Source organism: Desmodus rotundus, chromosome 3 (assembly GCF_022682495.2).
Source record: "Desmodus rotundus isolate HL8 chromosome 3, HLdesRot8A.1, whole genome shotgun sequence".
Taxonomy (NCBI): Eukaryota; Metazoa; Chordata; class Mammalia; order Chiroptera; family Phyllostomidae; genus Desmodus; species Desmodus rotundus.
In genome coordinates, this window is record NC_071389.1 from 38747343 (window position 1) to 38763079 (window position 15737).

Here is a 15737-nt window from a genome sequence, read left to right on the forward strand (position 1 = left end):
TTGTTTGATATTCCTGCCCAGTGAGTAGAGGCTTCTAAGGGCACATCTGTCAATGGATTCAATTTCACAATGCCATGTGATTCTTTTACTTACCCCTGTCTTCTCATCAAAGATTTTGATTCCTCCAAAGGAGATGGTTAAAAAGATTTTCTGTTTGTGTTCTCCTTTGGAACGAGCGCCAGCAACAACACCCTATTGAAAAGAAAGACATGGTTTTTACTTTAGTGTTTTCATTTGAAAATGCCCTCCAGGCCTAAAGGCATGTCAGATACCATCAACGGATGCCACCAATCACGTACTCTCCTTTCCCTTCCCTCCTTCCAGGTTTCCCTATTTGATGTGCTTGCATTTTCTTGCTGTTTTAGGGGCATACTCATCCTTGCTATTCTAACATTGTATAAATAGATATCTGAGCACCGATTCATTTGGCTAACCACAATTTACAGAATGCCTACTTTGTGCCTACATACTCGGCTCAGAATTCGAGACCCTGAGATAAACACAATATGGTCCTCTTATCAGTGTCTTTGCTGGGTTTCGCATTGCATAGGGTTGTAATCTTTTCAGTAAAAGGTGAGTTATGGAGTGTATTCCTACATGTGATTTTATTTTTATGCTTTTGGAAAAAGTCCTCATATGAATCAATTTAGAGATTAAAGAAAATAAAAACTATTACCAGACTGCATGTCTCAATTTTTGCTTGGAAAAAATACGATGATCACAGTCTCTGCCCATGGTTTGTACTGTTTACTCAAAGACACTTTGTATCTCCCCTACCCTTCCCCATCGTCCCCGGGCTTTCAAAGAAGTGCTCACCACAAGTAGTCTGTTTATCAATACATCTGTTTCCACACTTTTCCACACTTTTTATAAACTAAAGGTATATATATATATATATATATATATATATATATATATATCGATTAAAAGGTAAACATCACAAAAAGTATGGGTTTCACACAAGGCTACAACTCAGAGGGTAAGGACATGCCAAGGGATTTACACTCAGGGGCAGTAGCTGACTCTGCGTTAGGTATTTCGAGGCTTCCAGCCTCTTCCTCACTGTTAGCCTCTGCAGAGGGCAAGATGAAGCTAAACTCTCAGCAGTTACGGTTATGGGCTTCTTCTAGGTGTAGTAAAGTCTGAAATGATACCAATTTCCTATTTCCATAAGACAAAAGTCATTTGTGCTGTTCTCGGAATGGCACGTGCTCAGCGTTGGCCTCTGAGAATGACTGGTGCTAGACAGCAGTAGGAACAACCAGAAGGCACAGGGAGGAATGCTCGTTTCCTGGAGGCTGTTCGCTTATCCTCACTGTGGGTACTGAAAACCCTCTGTGGAATCAGAGCATCTGGAGGACACACCTAGCGCTCCGTGAGTATGGGTGAATCACTGAACGCTCAATTCCACTTCCCCAGGTGTAAATTCTTTTTCTGCATGGTTGAGAGAATTAAATAAAATTGTATTTAAAATACCAGCACAACGTCTGGTACACTGTATGGATGTAATAAAAATGAACTTCTAGTAAATGAACGATTTTTCTTACAGCTTATGTTCTGATTACTGTTTGTGTACCTACTACCAGGAACTTCACTCCCTCACGAGCCGCCCACTCATTCTGAAGTGCCTATGACACTTTACTCACAGACGTAAAGAATGTTAGAGCCAGAGAAAAGCTGAAAACTAATCAGTCCAAATCTCCCCACTGACAGATGAGAAAATGATGCCTAGCATGTCCAGAGATAGCAGAGAGGTGGGAAAAAAAGCTGATAGTATACAAGTCAGCTCTTGAGATTTTTGGTGTAGGAAGAAGCTATTTCTTCATGTTGTGGCTTCTTTCTAGCAAGCCGACGTCCCACTCCTGTAACCTTTCCCGATGTTCTTCTTCCAGCCTCTCATGACTGCTACATGTTGACAGAAGATTCCACCTCCAGTGACTACCCACTAAATAGTTAAAGAGTGTCTCATCCCTAAAGCAAGTCCTCTGTCCCTTTAACACCTCTGCCCTATCCAAAGGTTCTTCGATTCCTGAATACACTGCTTGCTTTCCTATGAATTTACTGAGGGATGATTTTCAGGACCTGGGGGAACGGTCAGAGTATGTGTCTTTGCAGTCCCAGGGGAATCCTATTTCTGCTCAACACCACCCCATCAGAGACAGGGTCTCTGACCCCTCCACCTTCCTTGGCAAACTGCATCTCATTCTCTCTCCCTACATCTCTTTCCTCATGGCACTCCCACCATCTGACATATGTATTCATTTGCTGACGGCCTGCCTTCGCTCAAAAGAACAAAAGCTCAACTGTTCAGAAACTTTGTTTTGTTCAGTCTGTGTGCCCAGTGTTGTAATTACAATGTTGGAATAAAGCAGGCACTTGAAAAGGTGAAATGACTTTCCCTCACTCAGGTGATGAACAAGTCAGACTTTGACCTAGGAAAAGTTGACTTTGAAAACTGTGTTCTTGGCTGGACTCGGAGTGAAGTAACTTATGCTGCCACCTCTCTTCAGCCTAACCTTCAGCCTCAGGTGTCTAGACAAGCACGAAGGAGAGAGCAAGGGGTTGCCCCATCAAAATAGGAGGGTTGGAAGGACTGTGCCAAAGGGAGAGGAGCCCCTCCTTCTCATTTAATTCCTTCCTAGGTGAGGATATCATAGGATATAGTGCTGAGAGGGCTACACCTCCAGTCAGGAAGACTAGCTTCCATGTCTCCATCTCCAAAACCGTCCTAACAGTCTCTAGGGCTTAGAATTTGCAAAATCAAACAGCAATAATCCCAGGCACATAGTAGTACTGACTAGATAATGCCCTCCTTTGCTTCCTGGTTCCACATAACTATCAAAGAATTCCCTGGTAGTGAATGGATCTGTATTTAAAAAGATGGAGAGAGCTCTGACTGGTGTAGCTCAGTGGGCTGGGCGTTGCGCTGCCAATTGAAAGGCCCCTGGTTCAATTCTCATCAGGGCACATGCCTGGGTTGTGGACCAGGTCCCCAGTTGTGGGAGTGTGTAAGAGGCAGCTGATCAATGTTGCTTTCACGCGTCAATGTTTCTCTCCCTCTCATTCTCCCTCCCTTCCCCTCTGTCTAAAAATAAAATCTGCCATACTTATTTTTAGAGAGAGGGGAAGGGAGGGAGAATGAGAGGGAGAGAAACATTGATGCGCGAAAGAAACATCATCAATTGGCTGCCTCTCGCACGCCCCCAACCAGGGACCTGGCCTGCAACCCAGGCATGTGCCCTGACTGGGAATCGAACTGGCAACCTTACTATTCACAGGCTGGTGCTCAATCCACTAAGCCACATCAGCCAGGGCGAAATAAGTAAAATCTTAAAAAAAAGAAAAAGATGGAGAGAGCATGAAGAGAGCAAACATGCATGGCCCAGGGGCATTTCTCTTTGGGGCTGCTGGCAGTTGCTTTACGTGACAAATGAAAGCAAGAAGGACTATCCGCACAGCGCTATCTTTGGGGAAATAAAACTCCAATTTTACCAAACAGGTTTCTCCTTTGAGACAAGACCCTGAGTCAAACTCTGAAAAATCACTCTAAGTCCGAGCACGCCTGTCACCAGACAGTACGTGCCACCTCAGGGGTCTCATCTCCCCCAAGATTACTCATTGCTGTTATGCAGAACTGATGTAACACAGCTGTGGCTGGGGAGTTGGAGATAAGGAAGTAGGTGCCCTTTGGGGTTCTGTGCCTAAGATGAGCCATCTGACCTAGCAAATCACTGTTGGACACCTGAAAATTAGGGAGGCAAACATTTTCTTGGGTATCTGTTATCTACAAGTTCTCTTACATGTTATATAATGTCACCCATATGACAATCCTGGGAAGTAAGAATTATCTCCCTTATTTTACATATGAGGAAACATAGGTCAGAGGGTCCAGTGATCACCCCAGACCTCAAGGAACTAGAAGACACTGAGGAAATTTAAACAGTGATCTTTCAGATTCCAATGCCGGAGTTCCTTCTAGTATGAAATGCTGTAAGAGAGTTGAGGAGAATGCATAGGTGACAGAAAACATATACTACACAGATACTACAGATATGCCAACAATGTCCTGAAAGTAGGTAGGCAGAACCACCAGCTTCCATACTGAATAGTGAAAGAGACTCCAAAATGAGAATAATCACACTTTTCCCCTCCGAAGAACGTTAGGACATTTGGACCACACGGACTATGCACATGCTGCACTTTGCATGGTACGTAGCGCGTGGGGAGATCTCAGTAACTGAATCACCATCATTACTAGTCCTCATAGCGACATGATCAAGCAACACCCTGTGTTAGGCACTGTGTGAAATGAGTGGCACAGGTATTCCCTAAGGGAGCCACACACAGGCAGCATCTTGCTGGAGGATTCACACACCCAGGAGGGGCCATGCATGCCAGGCAGGACTGACAGGCCACCCTGACCAGCTCACTATCCTATGAGACGGGGTAGAGGAAAGGGCTGTGAGAAACCTCACCCAGCATGGCGCATGCACGTGACAGAATGACTGGGATCTCCATGGAGCACATAAAGCAGGTGTGAAAACTACAGGCTTCAGGCGTGAATGACTGAAAACCCACAATGCTATTCCAGAAAGCTCTGTGAATGAAACCTGGTCTCCAATCACCCCTACGACTCACCAGCTGTAAGACCTTTGGATAAAAGCTTCTCCTAAGTTTTATATTTCTCAGTTAAAAGGGGAAATATTATCAATACAAATATCTTCCTCCGTCCTGCCTTGTGCCCAAAGCCTGGCCCCTGCAGACACATTCTCTGTCCCTGAGCTTCCTGCCCTCCAGCTTCCAGCTGGAGGTCAAAGGGTGGACAGAAAGAGAGGTCAGGGTATCTCGCCCACCCTCTGCCTGTCCTTGCTCTGCATCTCTGGCAGTAGCTGTATCTTTGTTTGATGACGGAGGGGACTTCATCCTCCATCCTTTCTCCCTGGGTTCCAGTAAATACATCTCTCCCTAGAATAACAGCTTCCCACTCTGGCTAGTTTCTGGGTATCCCACCAGTCCTTGTTTGCTACCCTAACCTTGTCTACCCTTGTAAGTAGCTCCTTCATTAAAGTGCTCTCATCTGACCCAGCCCAGGTGGGCTCTGCCTCTTACAGAACCTGACTGACACATTTAGGGCTCTGTAACCTCATCCTCTCCCACAGCTTCAACCACCACCATTTTACCCATTGTCTCTGAAAGGCGACTACTTTGGAAGTCAGTGCTGTGTCTACTGGGTAGTAGCTTACTGATAGGGGCTTAAAATCTAATTGGGAAACTAAGATACACTAAATGCAGATCAAAACAGAATATTGTTTAGCCTTAAACTATGTCTTATCAAACACAGGGCTTCTGAAGATCTGGGTTTGAATTCTGGGTTATCACAGGTTCAATGAAGGTTCTGGAGCAAATCCTTTAACTTCCATGAACATCAGATTTCTTATTTATAAAACAGGGAGGCTAGTATCTCTCACATGATACAAAAATGATGTATATTAAAGTACTAGCTGGCTGTAAATTAAAATAGGATGATGACGGTGCTTCGTTGGTAGACAGGCAATGGCTCACTCAGACTCAAAATATGAACCCTGTCTGAGACCTTTCCAATCCAATAGAATACTCTAAAACAGGGGAAGGCACCAGCTTCAAAGAGTCTAACAAAGAAAAATAGGATTATTTTTATTTCTTATATGGTCTACTGTGAACAAGTAGGCCTTTTTGCAAGGCCAGGAGGCATTTTGTACTTCTCTGCCGCTTTCTTTCCTGGGCAAGTGGCCAAATGAAGAATCGATCGTTTATGTTTCTGTGCTTCCTAAAGAAAAACTGCTGGGAGCTGAAATGTCAACATTCTTTTTGGCAACTTGCAAATAATGAAACACAACCGTCTGAGAAGCAAAGCCCCTCAACAAGCTCAGCACATCTGAAAAGAATGTGTTAGAGCAGGACGAACTCTCAGGGCTGTGGGAACCCCATGGTTATGAGAGTTGACAGATGGGACACTTCACTGCTGGTAGCTCGCACACATGCGCACGGTCGGCAGTCATCACCAGGTCTGGTCCAGCTAATGAGGCCCTACGTTACATGACCCTCCAGGGAGTATAAGCCAACTCCTGCCTCATATACACGTTGACCTTGGTGCTTCCGTGGAGGCAGCTGGACAACAAGGCACTCTGTGACAGATGCCTGCCAAATGGCTATGTATCAGGACATTGAGGGGCGGGGGGGGGGGGGGACAGGGAGGAGATGCATCAGAGCTCCTTTCTCCTCTTCAGCCAACTTGTGGCTCTGGGTGGGAACCAGATTGTTGGAAATTTTCTTGACATCTCTTAATTAACATTCGTCAGGAGCAGATCTCTATTTGCCTGGCCTCAAACTCAATAAGGAGGGACTTCAGCAAGACTCAAGATCCTGGCCTTTATCCCCACACTTGATTAGGGTCTGCTTGGGAAGCAGGTGTGACTCTCTCTGACTGGGGAGCTTGGAGAGAAGCTGAGCACACATGGCTCTGTCTCTTCTGGGTCTCTGTGCAAGCTGCCCGCTGGTAGTGAGGTTGCATTCTGGTCTGGTCTCATGTGTGCGTCAAGGTCCTGCTCTGGAGCAGGGAAGGGGATGAGGAGGTCAGGGGTTGGCTGCAGTTATCTCAATCCCCATAAACCCAGTGGAACAGCCCGGCTCTTCCAAAGACACCTGCTGTGACCGTGTATCTACAGCATGTTTTCGAGAGCAGCACCTGGCAGCTGTAAAGCTGGAATTCAGAATTCTTCTTGTCAGACTCCTCCATTTGTCAATCCGATTTGAACTTGGTAGAAGACGAGGCTCATTATTGGACTGCCCTAAAAGCTCATGACATTGCTTCATTATAAAAAAAGGGATACATTAACGTCTTCCAAGGTAATAATCTGTGATATCGCCATTTGGATGTCTCTTATACCTTTTTCTAGTATACCTTATAATACTGTAGGTACATAACTATTAAAATAAAGCTTGCTTGTGTAACAGCTAAAAAAATAAAAAGAAAGTAATGGACACATAGTTTAGAAAATTAAGAGTTTTTAAAAATGATGATTCCTTCCGTCATACTTTAGGGAGACTTAGCATTGGATATACATGTTAAACTGCTGAGAAAATGTGTACAGTGTAAACAAAATTAACAGCTGTGATTTATTAATCAAATGTTAAAGGAAAGGCAATGCGGGGAGTGCTTTGCAGATATTGTCCCATATAATACTTTTAGGCATTTGGCCAACATTGTGGGGATTGTTTTTTTGTTCCTTTTTTCTTACATTAAAAAAAAAATATTATACCGGCCAAGCTGTATCCTCAGCAACAATTTAAAGATAATTTTTTAAATGCTCGTAATATATTATTAGATGAGAAAAAAGTAGCATATAAAGTTGTGTAAATCACATGGAGGGTTATCAGCAGAGAGGGGAGGGAGGAGAATGGGGGATAAGGTACAGGGAATAAGAAGCATAATGGGTAGGTACAAAATAGACCGGGGGAAGTTAAGAATAGTATGGGAAATGGAGAAGCCAAAGAACTTATATGTTTAACCCATGGACGTGAACTAAGGGGGGGAATGCTGGTGGAATGCTAGGGAGGAGGGGAATGAAGGGGAGGAAAAAATGGGACAACTGTAATAGCATAATCAATAAAATATATTAAAGAATAGTAATTCCAGTTATACTACATATGTGTATATATGTGTATATAATACAAAGAGAGTTTATAAATTACAAACTTCTAAAATGTTGACACTAATTTTCTGGTGTGTTGAGACTGAGGATGATTTCAATTTTCCTCCTTATACTTTTCTGTATTTTAAAAATATTTTACAATGAACATTTTACGAATTCTATAATCAGTAAAATAATTACATGTTTTAAACGCATAAGCTATTTTGTGGAGCCCTGGCTAGCATGGCTCAGTGGGGTGAGTGTCGTCCGCAAAGCGCAAGGTCACCAGTTAGATTCCTGGTCAGGGCGCACAGCTAGGTTGTGGGCTCCGTCCCTGGCTGGGGCATGTGCGGGAGGCAACCAGTCAGTGTTTCTCTTGCACATCGATGTTTCTCTCCCTCTCTTCTTCTCTCCCTTCCCCCCTCTCTAAAAATAAATAAATGAAATCTTTTTTAAAAAGTACTTTTTAGATGTGTTGCTAAACCATTTTAATTTTTAAAAAAATATTTTATATCACTATTTTTTTTTAAAGAAACAGACTACATGGAGACCACAATCTAGGAACGAACAATTTTCTTTCTGCATGTTTTTAATAGCCATTTAATTTTTAATTCTGTATATTAATTTTTTTCATTTTCTTTCTTAGATTTCTCAATGAAAAGGCTTCTTGGAAGCATTTAAAATAAGAAACCTCTTTGTGGTTTCTCCAAATTCCAGTATCTAGTTACACGTTACTTAAAAATTATTTCCCTCGCCGTGGCAGGGTTGCTCAGCTGGTTGAAGCAGCATCCTGCACTCCAAGAGGTTGCCAGTTCGACTTCCGGCCAAGGCACATACCTAGGTTGTGGGTTCAATCCTGGGTCAGGCTGCATATGAGAGGCAACTGATCAGTGTTTCTCTGTCACACTGATATTTCTCTCTCCGCCCCCCCCTCTTAAACATCCTCGGGTGAGGATTAAAATTTACAAAAAGTTTTTGTTTAGTATAAAGTGTTTGAGGACATTAATGAAAGTACAAATAAACAAAATCTGCTTTTATCTTAACATAGCATCTTTTACCATATTTATCCCATAGTAAAATATAAAATCTATTAAAAATAAAGTGGTAAAAATTAATAAAATCTCAAGGACCGTACAATTTGATGATTGTACTTTTAATTCTGCAGGCATTGCACGAAGGAAATGGAATTGAATACAATGTGACAGTCGAATGATAAAAGAGGGTCTAATAAAACCTTTCCACATAGGAGGTGCTCAGTAAACATTCGCTGAAAGATTGAAATCTCTTTCCAAAGAACAGAGACAGTGACTCATCAGTGACCCAGTAGTGAGCAGACAATTTACCGGTAAACAAGTAAATAAATGTTTCACCACAATGGCTGTGATGGGCTCTTTCTCTCAGTCACATTACGCCCACGGTGTCTAAGTAAGATGCTGGCACAGTACCTTGAGTTTCATCATGGAGTCTTGACATAACTTGTCTCCCCGGGCCGCAGACACCTCGTCAATCCCGATGAGTTTGGCCTTGTACCGGACCCCTTCACCTTTAAACCTCTTTATCAAAGTGGCTTCGCTGCGGTCCTGACCTAAAAACAGACAGAAGCAGGATTCCAGTATGTAGGCGTTCAGGGCCTGCTAGCTTCGAATACCCACAGCATGGAGGTCTGCTCTTTTATTTCCCCTATTTCAGGAAAGCCAAGTCATTGGGCCAAGTGGGAAAACAGCCACCACCACAACAAAACAACACATGGTAGCACTCCTGAACGCAACTTCTGGCTCTCTCCTCTTAAATCCTGAGGCACATCGCTTCTCTTCTCTCAGCCTCTCTTTTCTAAGGCAGGAAAAAAGGAGTTAAAAACGAGCACGCCCGACAGGGCGTGAAGATAGGTAACACACGCAACAAGTGTCAAGTGCCCCGTGCAGTGTCCGATTCCCACCGGATATTCCATAAATGATAATCGCCCTCTGACTTTCTTGTTAGAACAGTATTAGCACTCAGTTCTTTCGTATTTCTAGCACTTAATGGGACTTTGGCCAGGATCCAAGACACTCCTCACACCCAATTCCGTGGGCTGTTTTTATAGTGAGACTCCAGAGTAATTGCTTTGTATTAAGTAATGAACCGGGGACAATTATCAAAAAAATGGTTTTATGATCTCTCTCTTGCTAACTCATGTGTGTACAGAAAGAGACTTCCACACTACTTGTGTGCCCACACTTCGCAGCAACAGCTTTCTTAACAATTATTAACATAATGTTCTGATAAAACACATAAACCAGAAGTTCAAACACATCCACATAAAACATGAACAGTAAAGTTACAGTGAATTGAGTATGTGTTTCATATGAAACGTTACATAAACTGTATCCCCATTCTTCATAACAACTCAGCCATATCCATTTTCTGGATGATGAAGATGAAGGTCAGAGAATTCAAGCAGCTTGTCCAAATTCACATAGTCAGAAAAAATATGACTGCAGAGGAATTCACATTTCTAATCTCCTCAAACTTTCCTCAAACTAGTCACACTGCGCATGCGGTCCTTAAACCCTAGAATGCCCTAGGCTCCTGATACTCATCTCCTGAAACATCAGTAACTTCAACTTCTGACACTTGCTCTGCCTTGCATTCCCCCATCAGTCAGAATCTTAGATCTGGGGACACTGGTGATAATTCAGCCTATTTCACTCTATCCATATGATGTGCAAAAAACCTAAGGCCTTTCTGTAATGTGGGGTTGAGAGTTATTTGAGGAAACATGTAAAACAGAAAAAAAAGAACCAACAGCAGTAGCTAACCACTGTGTAACACTCTTTGATTGACAAAACATGACTTGCATTCATTCATTTATTCATTCATCATTACCGAGCATCTCTGTGCCAGATGCTTTTATGCACTGACCACCACAAATGAGACAAAGTCTGTGCCCAACAAAGCTCAAGTTTCTGGTGACTGTGAATACAAATAAAAATGTGTTGTGCTGGGTATACAGAAGGTACAAGCGTGAGAGTTAACCTCCTCATTTTAAATCATAGCTCTGCCACTTCTAAACCAACTGAACTATCTGTTGAACCTCAATTTCCTTACCTGTTGCACGAAGAGTAAAAGTAGCTTAAATGAGATACCATGTGCATAGCATGTATTCACGTGTTAAGTTCTCTATAAACGGTAGTTGGCACTGGTATTGTTAGCACCACAAAAGAAGCACGTGGAAGATGCAATGCGAGGGCAGGAGGGCACACGGGAGAAACGTCTGCGGAGGCAGGCCTGGGCCTGTGGTCCCCAACTCCTAGTGGGATTTTTCCCACTGCATCCTTGCTGACTCCTAGTATATATAACACACCAATAACTAGTGAGAAAATATATTGAATGTAAAAATTAAGTCTCCCAGGTTCAGGGAGAGCAGATGTCAGAGGCTAAAGCTAAGAACGCAGAGAAGAACATTCGCCTCTCTGGACATCCAGCTGCACAGCAGGGTCCATGGTTCCACAGGTCACCTTTCCCTGCATTATTATGTACTGTTTGGTAGGAGTGGCCTAGGGCTTGGTCTGTTTCTTGGGAAGGTCTTCCTACTCTACCATAAATACCGTCTCTGCACCTTCAACACATGAGACAGTTTGTCACTATTAACATCCCTTTCACTGTTTGGGACTTCCTCCAACACTTAATTAGAACCACAATAACTGGGAGCATTTATCATGTCTTGTACAAAACATATATTGAATATATGCACCAAATTGTTTAGCCCCAGAAAAGAATCCTAGAGGTGGGCACTATTATTCCGGTTTTACAGACAAGGATCTAAATTGAAGGTTTGAGAGAACAAGTAACTTGGCGAAACTCACTAAACAGGAACCTAAACCCAGATCTAGCTGAGATCAAAGCCCAGGCTTATGGTTTGCTTGTGTTCTGTGTTTTTAAGCCTGGTGGGTTCTCTTCCCTACTATGATTAATTTTTTCTCATCTCCCCCAATTCCCTATAAGACCCATCTTTTACCTGGCCCAGATGTGCTGGTTCTCAATACACTGGCAGCATTAAAATTTCACTGGCAAAACAACTTAAAAATGGAACAGTTTCTGGACCATAAGTCATGTCTGAAAACTGTCCCTGAGTCCCACACAAAGACAGCCTTAAGAGACATTTGTCAGGGCACAGAGCTCTCCCAAGGAGGAAGCTTCTTAAGAGGAGGCCGAGCCAGATCAGGTGAACAAGGGCAGAGATTAATAAGAAAATATTAGGCCATTTCGAGGAAAGTAGGGAGCCCAATTTAGATTAGGACCCAGGGCCAAGCTAATTTGTATGAAGGGCACTTACGCAGTAGATAATCCAGTTTCTCATTAAATGCTCCACCATTAAAAGGGTAATTTTTCATGAGCACATCTTCAGCAAGGTCTCAGTTATATTAGTTAAGAAATAAATAACAGATATCGGAGCCATAAGGTCGTTACCATCAGAGGCACACGCTATTTGAGGGTGTTAAAGAGAGGGTCAGGCTTCATGCATCCTAAGTCATCACGAATCTCCAGCTTCTTTCGCTGAAAGCACCACTGACCCTGTGCTTCAGGACGGACAAGAGAAAGGCCATGTATTTCAGCAAAAGCATTAACATCATCACTATCTATTATCAAGCACTCACTAAACCAGACCTTGTGCCAAGAGTTCTACCTACGATCTTCCATTTAATCCTTATACCTGTTCTTTGAGTGAGACCCTGCAATGAGCCCTTTGTTATAGAAGATGCCGCCACCACCCAATGGCAACGGCAGAGGCTATGGTTTTTAATAACCGCTTTACTGACACTTAACTCCCCTACCATTCAATTCACCTCTCGAAAGTATACAGTTCAGTGGGTGTAGTACATTCCTAGACTTATACAACCATCACCACAAGTTCATTTCACACTATTTTCATCATCCCAAAAAGAAGCCCTGTATTCATTAGCAATCACTCTCGATCTCCCCCAAATCCACCAGACATAGGCAGCCACCCATCTAATTCCCATCTCCATAGAGGTGCCCATTCTGGAGGCAAATTATAGTTCATATCAATAGGGTCATACAATATGTGGTCCTTTGTGACTGGCTCTTTCACTTAGCATCTCATTTTCAAGGCTATTGCATGTTACAGCATGTATCGGTACTTCACATCCTGTTTTGGCTGAATAATATTTCACTGTATGGATATACCACATCAATCCACAGACGTTTAGGTTGTTTCTATTTTTTTGGCTATTATAAATAATGCTGCTATGAACACTGGTATGTCAGTTTTGGGGTGGGTGCACTTTTCAATGTTCTTACTATTATACCTAAGAGGGAAATTGTTGGGTTACATGGTAGCTCAGGTTTAACTTTTTATGAACCTATCCACTGTTTTTCCAAAGTGGCTCTACCAGGCTACCACCTCACCTGCAAAGCAGGAGGGTTTCCGTTTCGCTGCCGGGTGTTCTGGCCAGCGTTCCTAACTGTCTGTGTTTTGTGCCTTAGCCATCCCAGTGGGCCTTAAGTGATATTTCACCATGGTTTTGTTTTGCATACTCCTCAGGAACATGGACACTGAGCATCTTTACATGTGCTTATTGTCCATCTGCATATCTTCTCCGGAGAAATGTCTATTCAAATGCTGAATAGACAGCCTGAATTTGAACCCAAGTGTTGTGCAAAATGTCATGCTTATAACCATCAGGCATGGGCCCTCCGGTGACCTCACTAGATACTCTCTTAGAGTATCTGCCATGTTTTGCTCTGTGTCACAGCTCTCTGAGCAGATGTCTCATGGGGGCTGTAGGAAACTGGCAGACGGCTTCCTCCTAGGACGAGTACGCCATCACAAGCACACACAGTATACCCGATCCTCTCATACCTTATCTCGCCTAATCTTCCAGGGTTACTGGACGTAGGCGTTGTCATCATTCTGTGGATAAAGTTACTCCAAGTTCAGCTGGGAACAGAACCTCATCCCGTCCTGCTCCAAGGCCTGAGATCTCCCACTAGGAGGTAACAGGACACGATGGTCCAGTACAGGAGCTGTAGATTCAGAGGACCTGAGTTCAGTCCCAGCACTCCCACCCATGCCCTAATCAGGCTGCCTTGCATAAGTTCCTGTCCGTCTGTGTCTGCCACAGTGTCTTTCTCTGTGAAGTGCAGATAGTAACAGTTGCTCCCACGTGAGTCACTGTGTAGGTCAAATAAATGACAGCATGCAGGATAGTGACTGACAAACAGTAAGAACTCAATCAGTGTTGGCCATTGTATCTGGGTGAACATAACTCCCGTTTGCCTGAGACAGTTCCTGGTCACACCTTTGGTCCTGACACTATTATCACTAGCACCCTCATTACTCTCAAAAGTAATGACAGTGGTCTGGTTAATACATTGAGTGGGCACCCTAATTATGTTATCATCATTTGTATACCACCCTGCCCTAGAGTGTTCTTTGTGCTAGGCACTGTGCTGGCTTTCTGTGGTAGCTAGGTGACTGAAAAGTGTCTCCTGTCTAGAGGAGGCCACATTTAAAAAGGGGACATACACAGCTATACAAAATATGACCAGGGCTATGAATGTTATATAGAGCTGAGGGGAGGAGAAATTATTTCTTTTTGATGGGGAGAGGATTAGAAGCAGCTGCAGAGGTGAGATGACATTTGAGGAAGGCTTGGTGAGAAAGTAGGGACTCAACAGGTAGAGAAGCGAGGGAGAAGTTTTCCAGAGGAGTAGAAGGTATGATGCTATTCAGAGAACAGTGAGTAAGTTGGCGTAGGCTAAGTGTTTCTGAACCCTAGTTAAATTATAGAATCACCTGGGAGCTAGTAAAAATGCTTCCCCACAGCACTTGCCGGGTGGCTCTGTTGATTGGAGCATCGTTCAGTACACTAGAAAGTTGTGGGTTTGGTCCTGGTCAGGGTACATACATCAGTTCCAGGTTCGATCCCCAGTCAGGGCACATTTGGGAAGCAACCAATGGATGTTTCTCTCTCACATCAATGACTTTCTCTCCCTCTCCACCTTTTTCTCTCTCCAAAATCAGTAAAACATATTTTTGGGTGAGAATTAAAAAAATAATATAAAATACCACCCCACAGATTTTTATTAGAGATTGGTGTGGGGCGAGCCTGAGACAATTAATGTGCGATGTGCGACAGCCCATGGCTCCAGTGACGTTGGCAAAGGCTGCAAGGGCCAAGCCAAGAAGGACTTTGGAAGTCAAGCTAAAGCCTTTAGACCAGGGGTGTACAGCCTGAGGCCTACGTACGGCCGCATGCAGCCCAGGATGACTGTGAGTGCGACCCAACACAAAATCGTACATTTACTTAAAATATTACGAGATTTTTTGTGTGTGTGATTACATGTCTCAATGTATTTAACGTGTGGCCCAAGACAACTCTTCTTCTTCCAGCGTGGCCCGGAGATGCCAAAAGGCCGGCCAGCCCTGTGTAGACTTTGTTCTGTAGGCTATGTGAGCTATTAATGATCTGGTCTGGTGTGAGGGTTGGATTTCAAAGACATTATAGCAACATATGGGGAAGTATAAGGCTCTCATTGATAGATTGGTTGATTAATTATTCATATATTCATTAATTGACTTATTTGATATATGGGGTCTGGCACAAATAATACCCCTTTTTATTACAAAATCTTTTATTACAAAATCATAAGCCTGTCATTCTGTAACATAACAATATCACACTCAAGCACAGCATATAATATTGTAGGTGAAATGTTCAAATTAAAACTATAAATTATCACACCCATCACTACCAAACACACTTAAGCAGGCGTTACTTCTGCCGGACCCTGTGTATCGAGTACCTACGATAAGTTCTAAGGTGCTAGAGATACAGTAGCAAACAAAATATGTAAATATATAAATATCCCTGCACTGATGGAGCTTCCATCCTGGTGGTCAAGTCTGTATATTACCGCAGTAATTTCCTAATTCTAGTGTGATGAGAATCACCTGTAATAATATGCAACAAAGATATTTGCTTAGATTTGCTTTGTTTCCCAAAGATACATTTTTAAAATCTGATTCCCTCACAGCATCTGTCACAGCAGCCCTGGCCTTCA

At 43.1% G+C, this 15737-nt stretch overlaps 1 protein-coding gene across 10 annotated transcripts in view; it reads right to left on the reverse strand.

Annotated features, from left to right (window-relative positions):
• DAB1 (DAB adaptor protein 1) overlaps window positions 1-15737 on the reverse strand; it is a 390626-nt gene that overhangs the window by 128591 nt on the left and 246298 nt on the right. For all 10 annotated transcript variants that reach the window (XM_053920559.2, XM_071220931.1, XM_071220932.1 and 7 more), the window contains 2 exons: window positions 9116-9255; window positions 94-192 (listed from right to left, as the gene is read on the reverse strand). In XM_053920559.2, the coding sequence (XP_053776534.1) occupies window positions 94-192; window positions 9116-9255 (239 nt within the window). The remainder of the gene's footprint in view (window positions 1-93; window positions 193-9115; window positions 9256-15737) is intronic.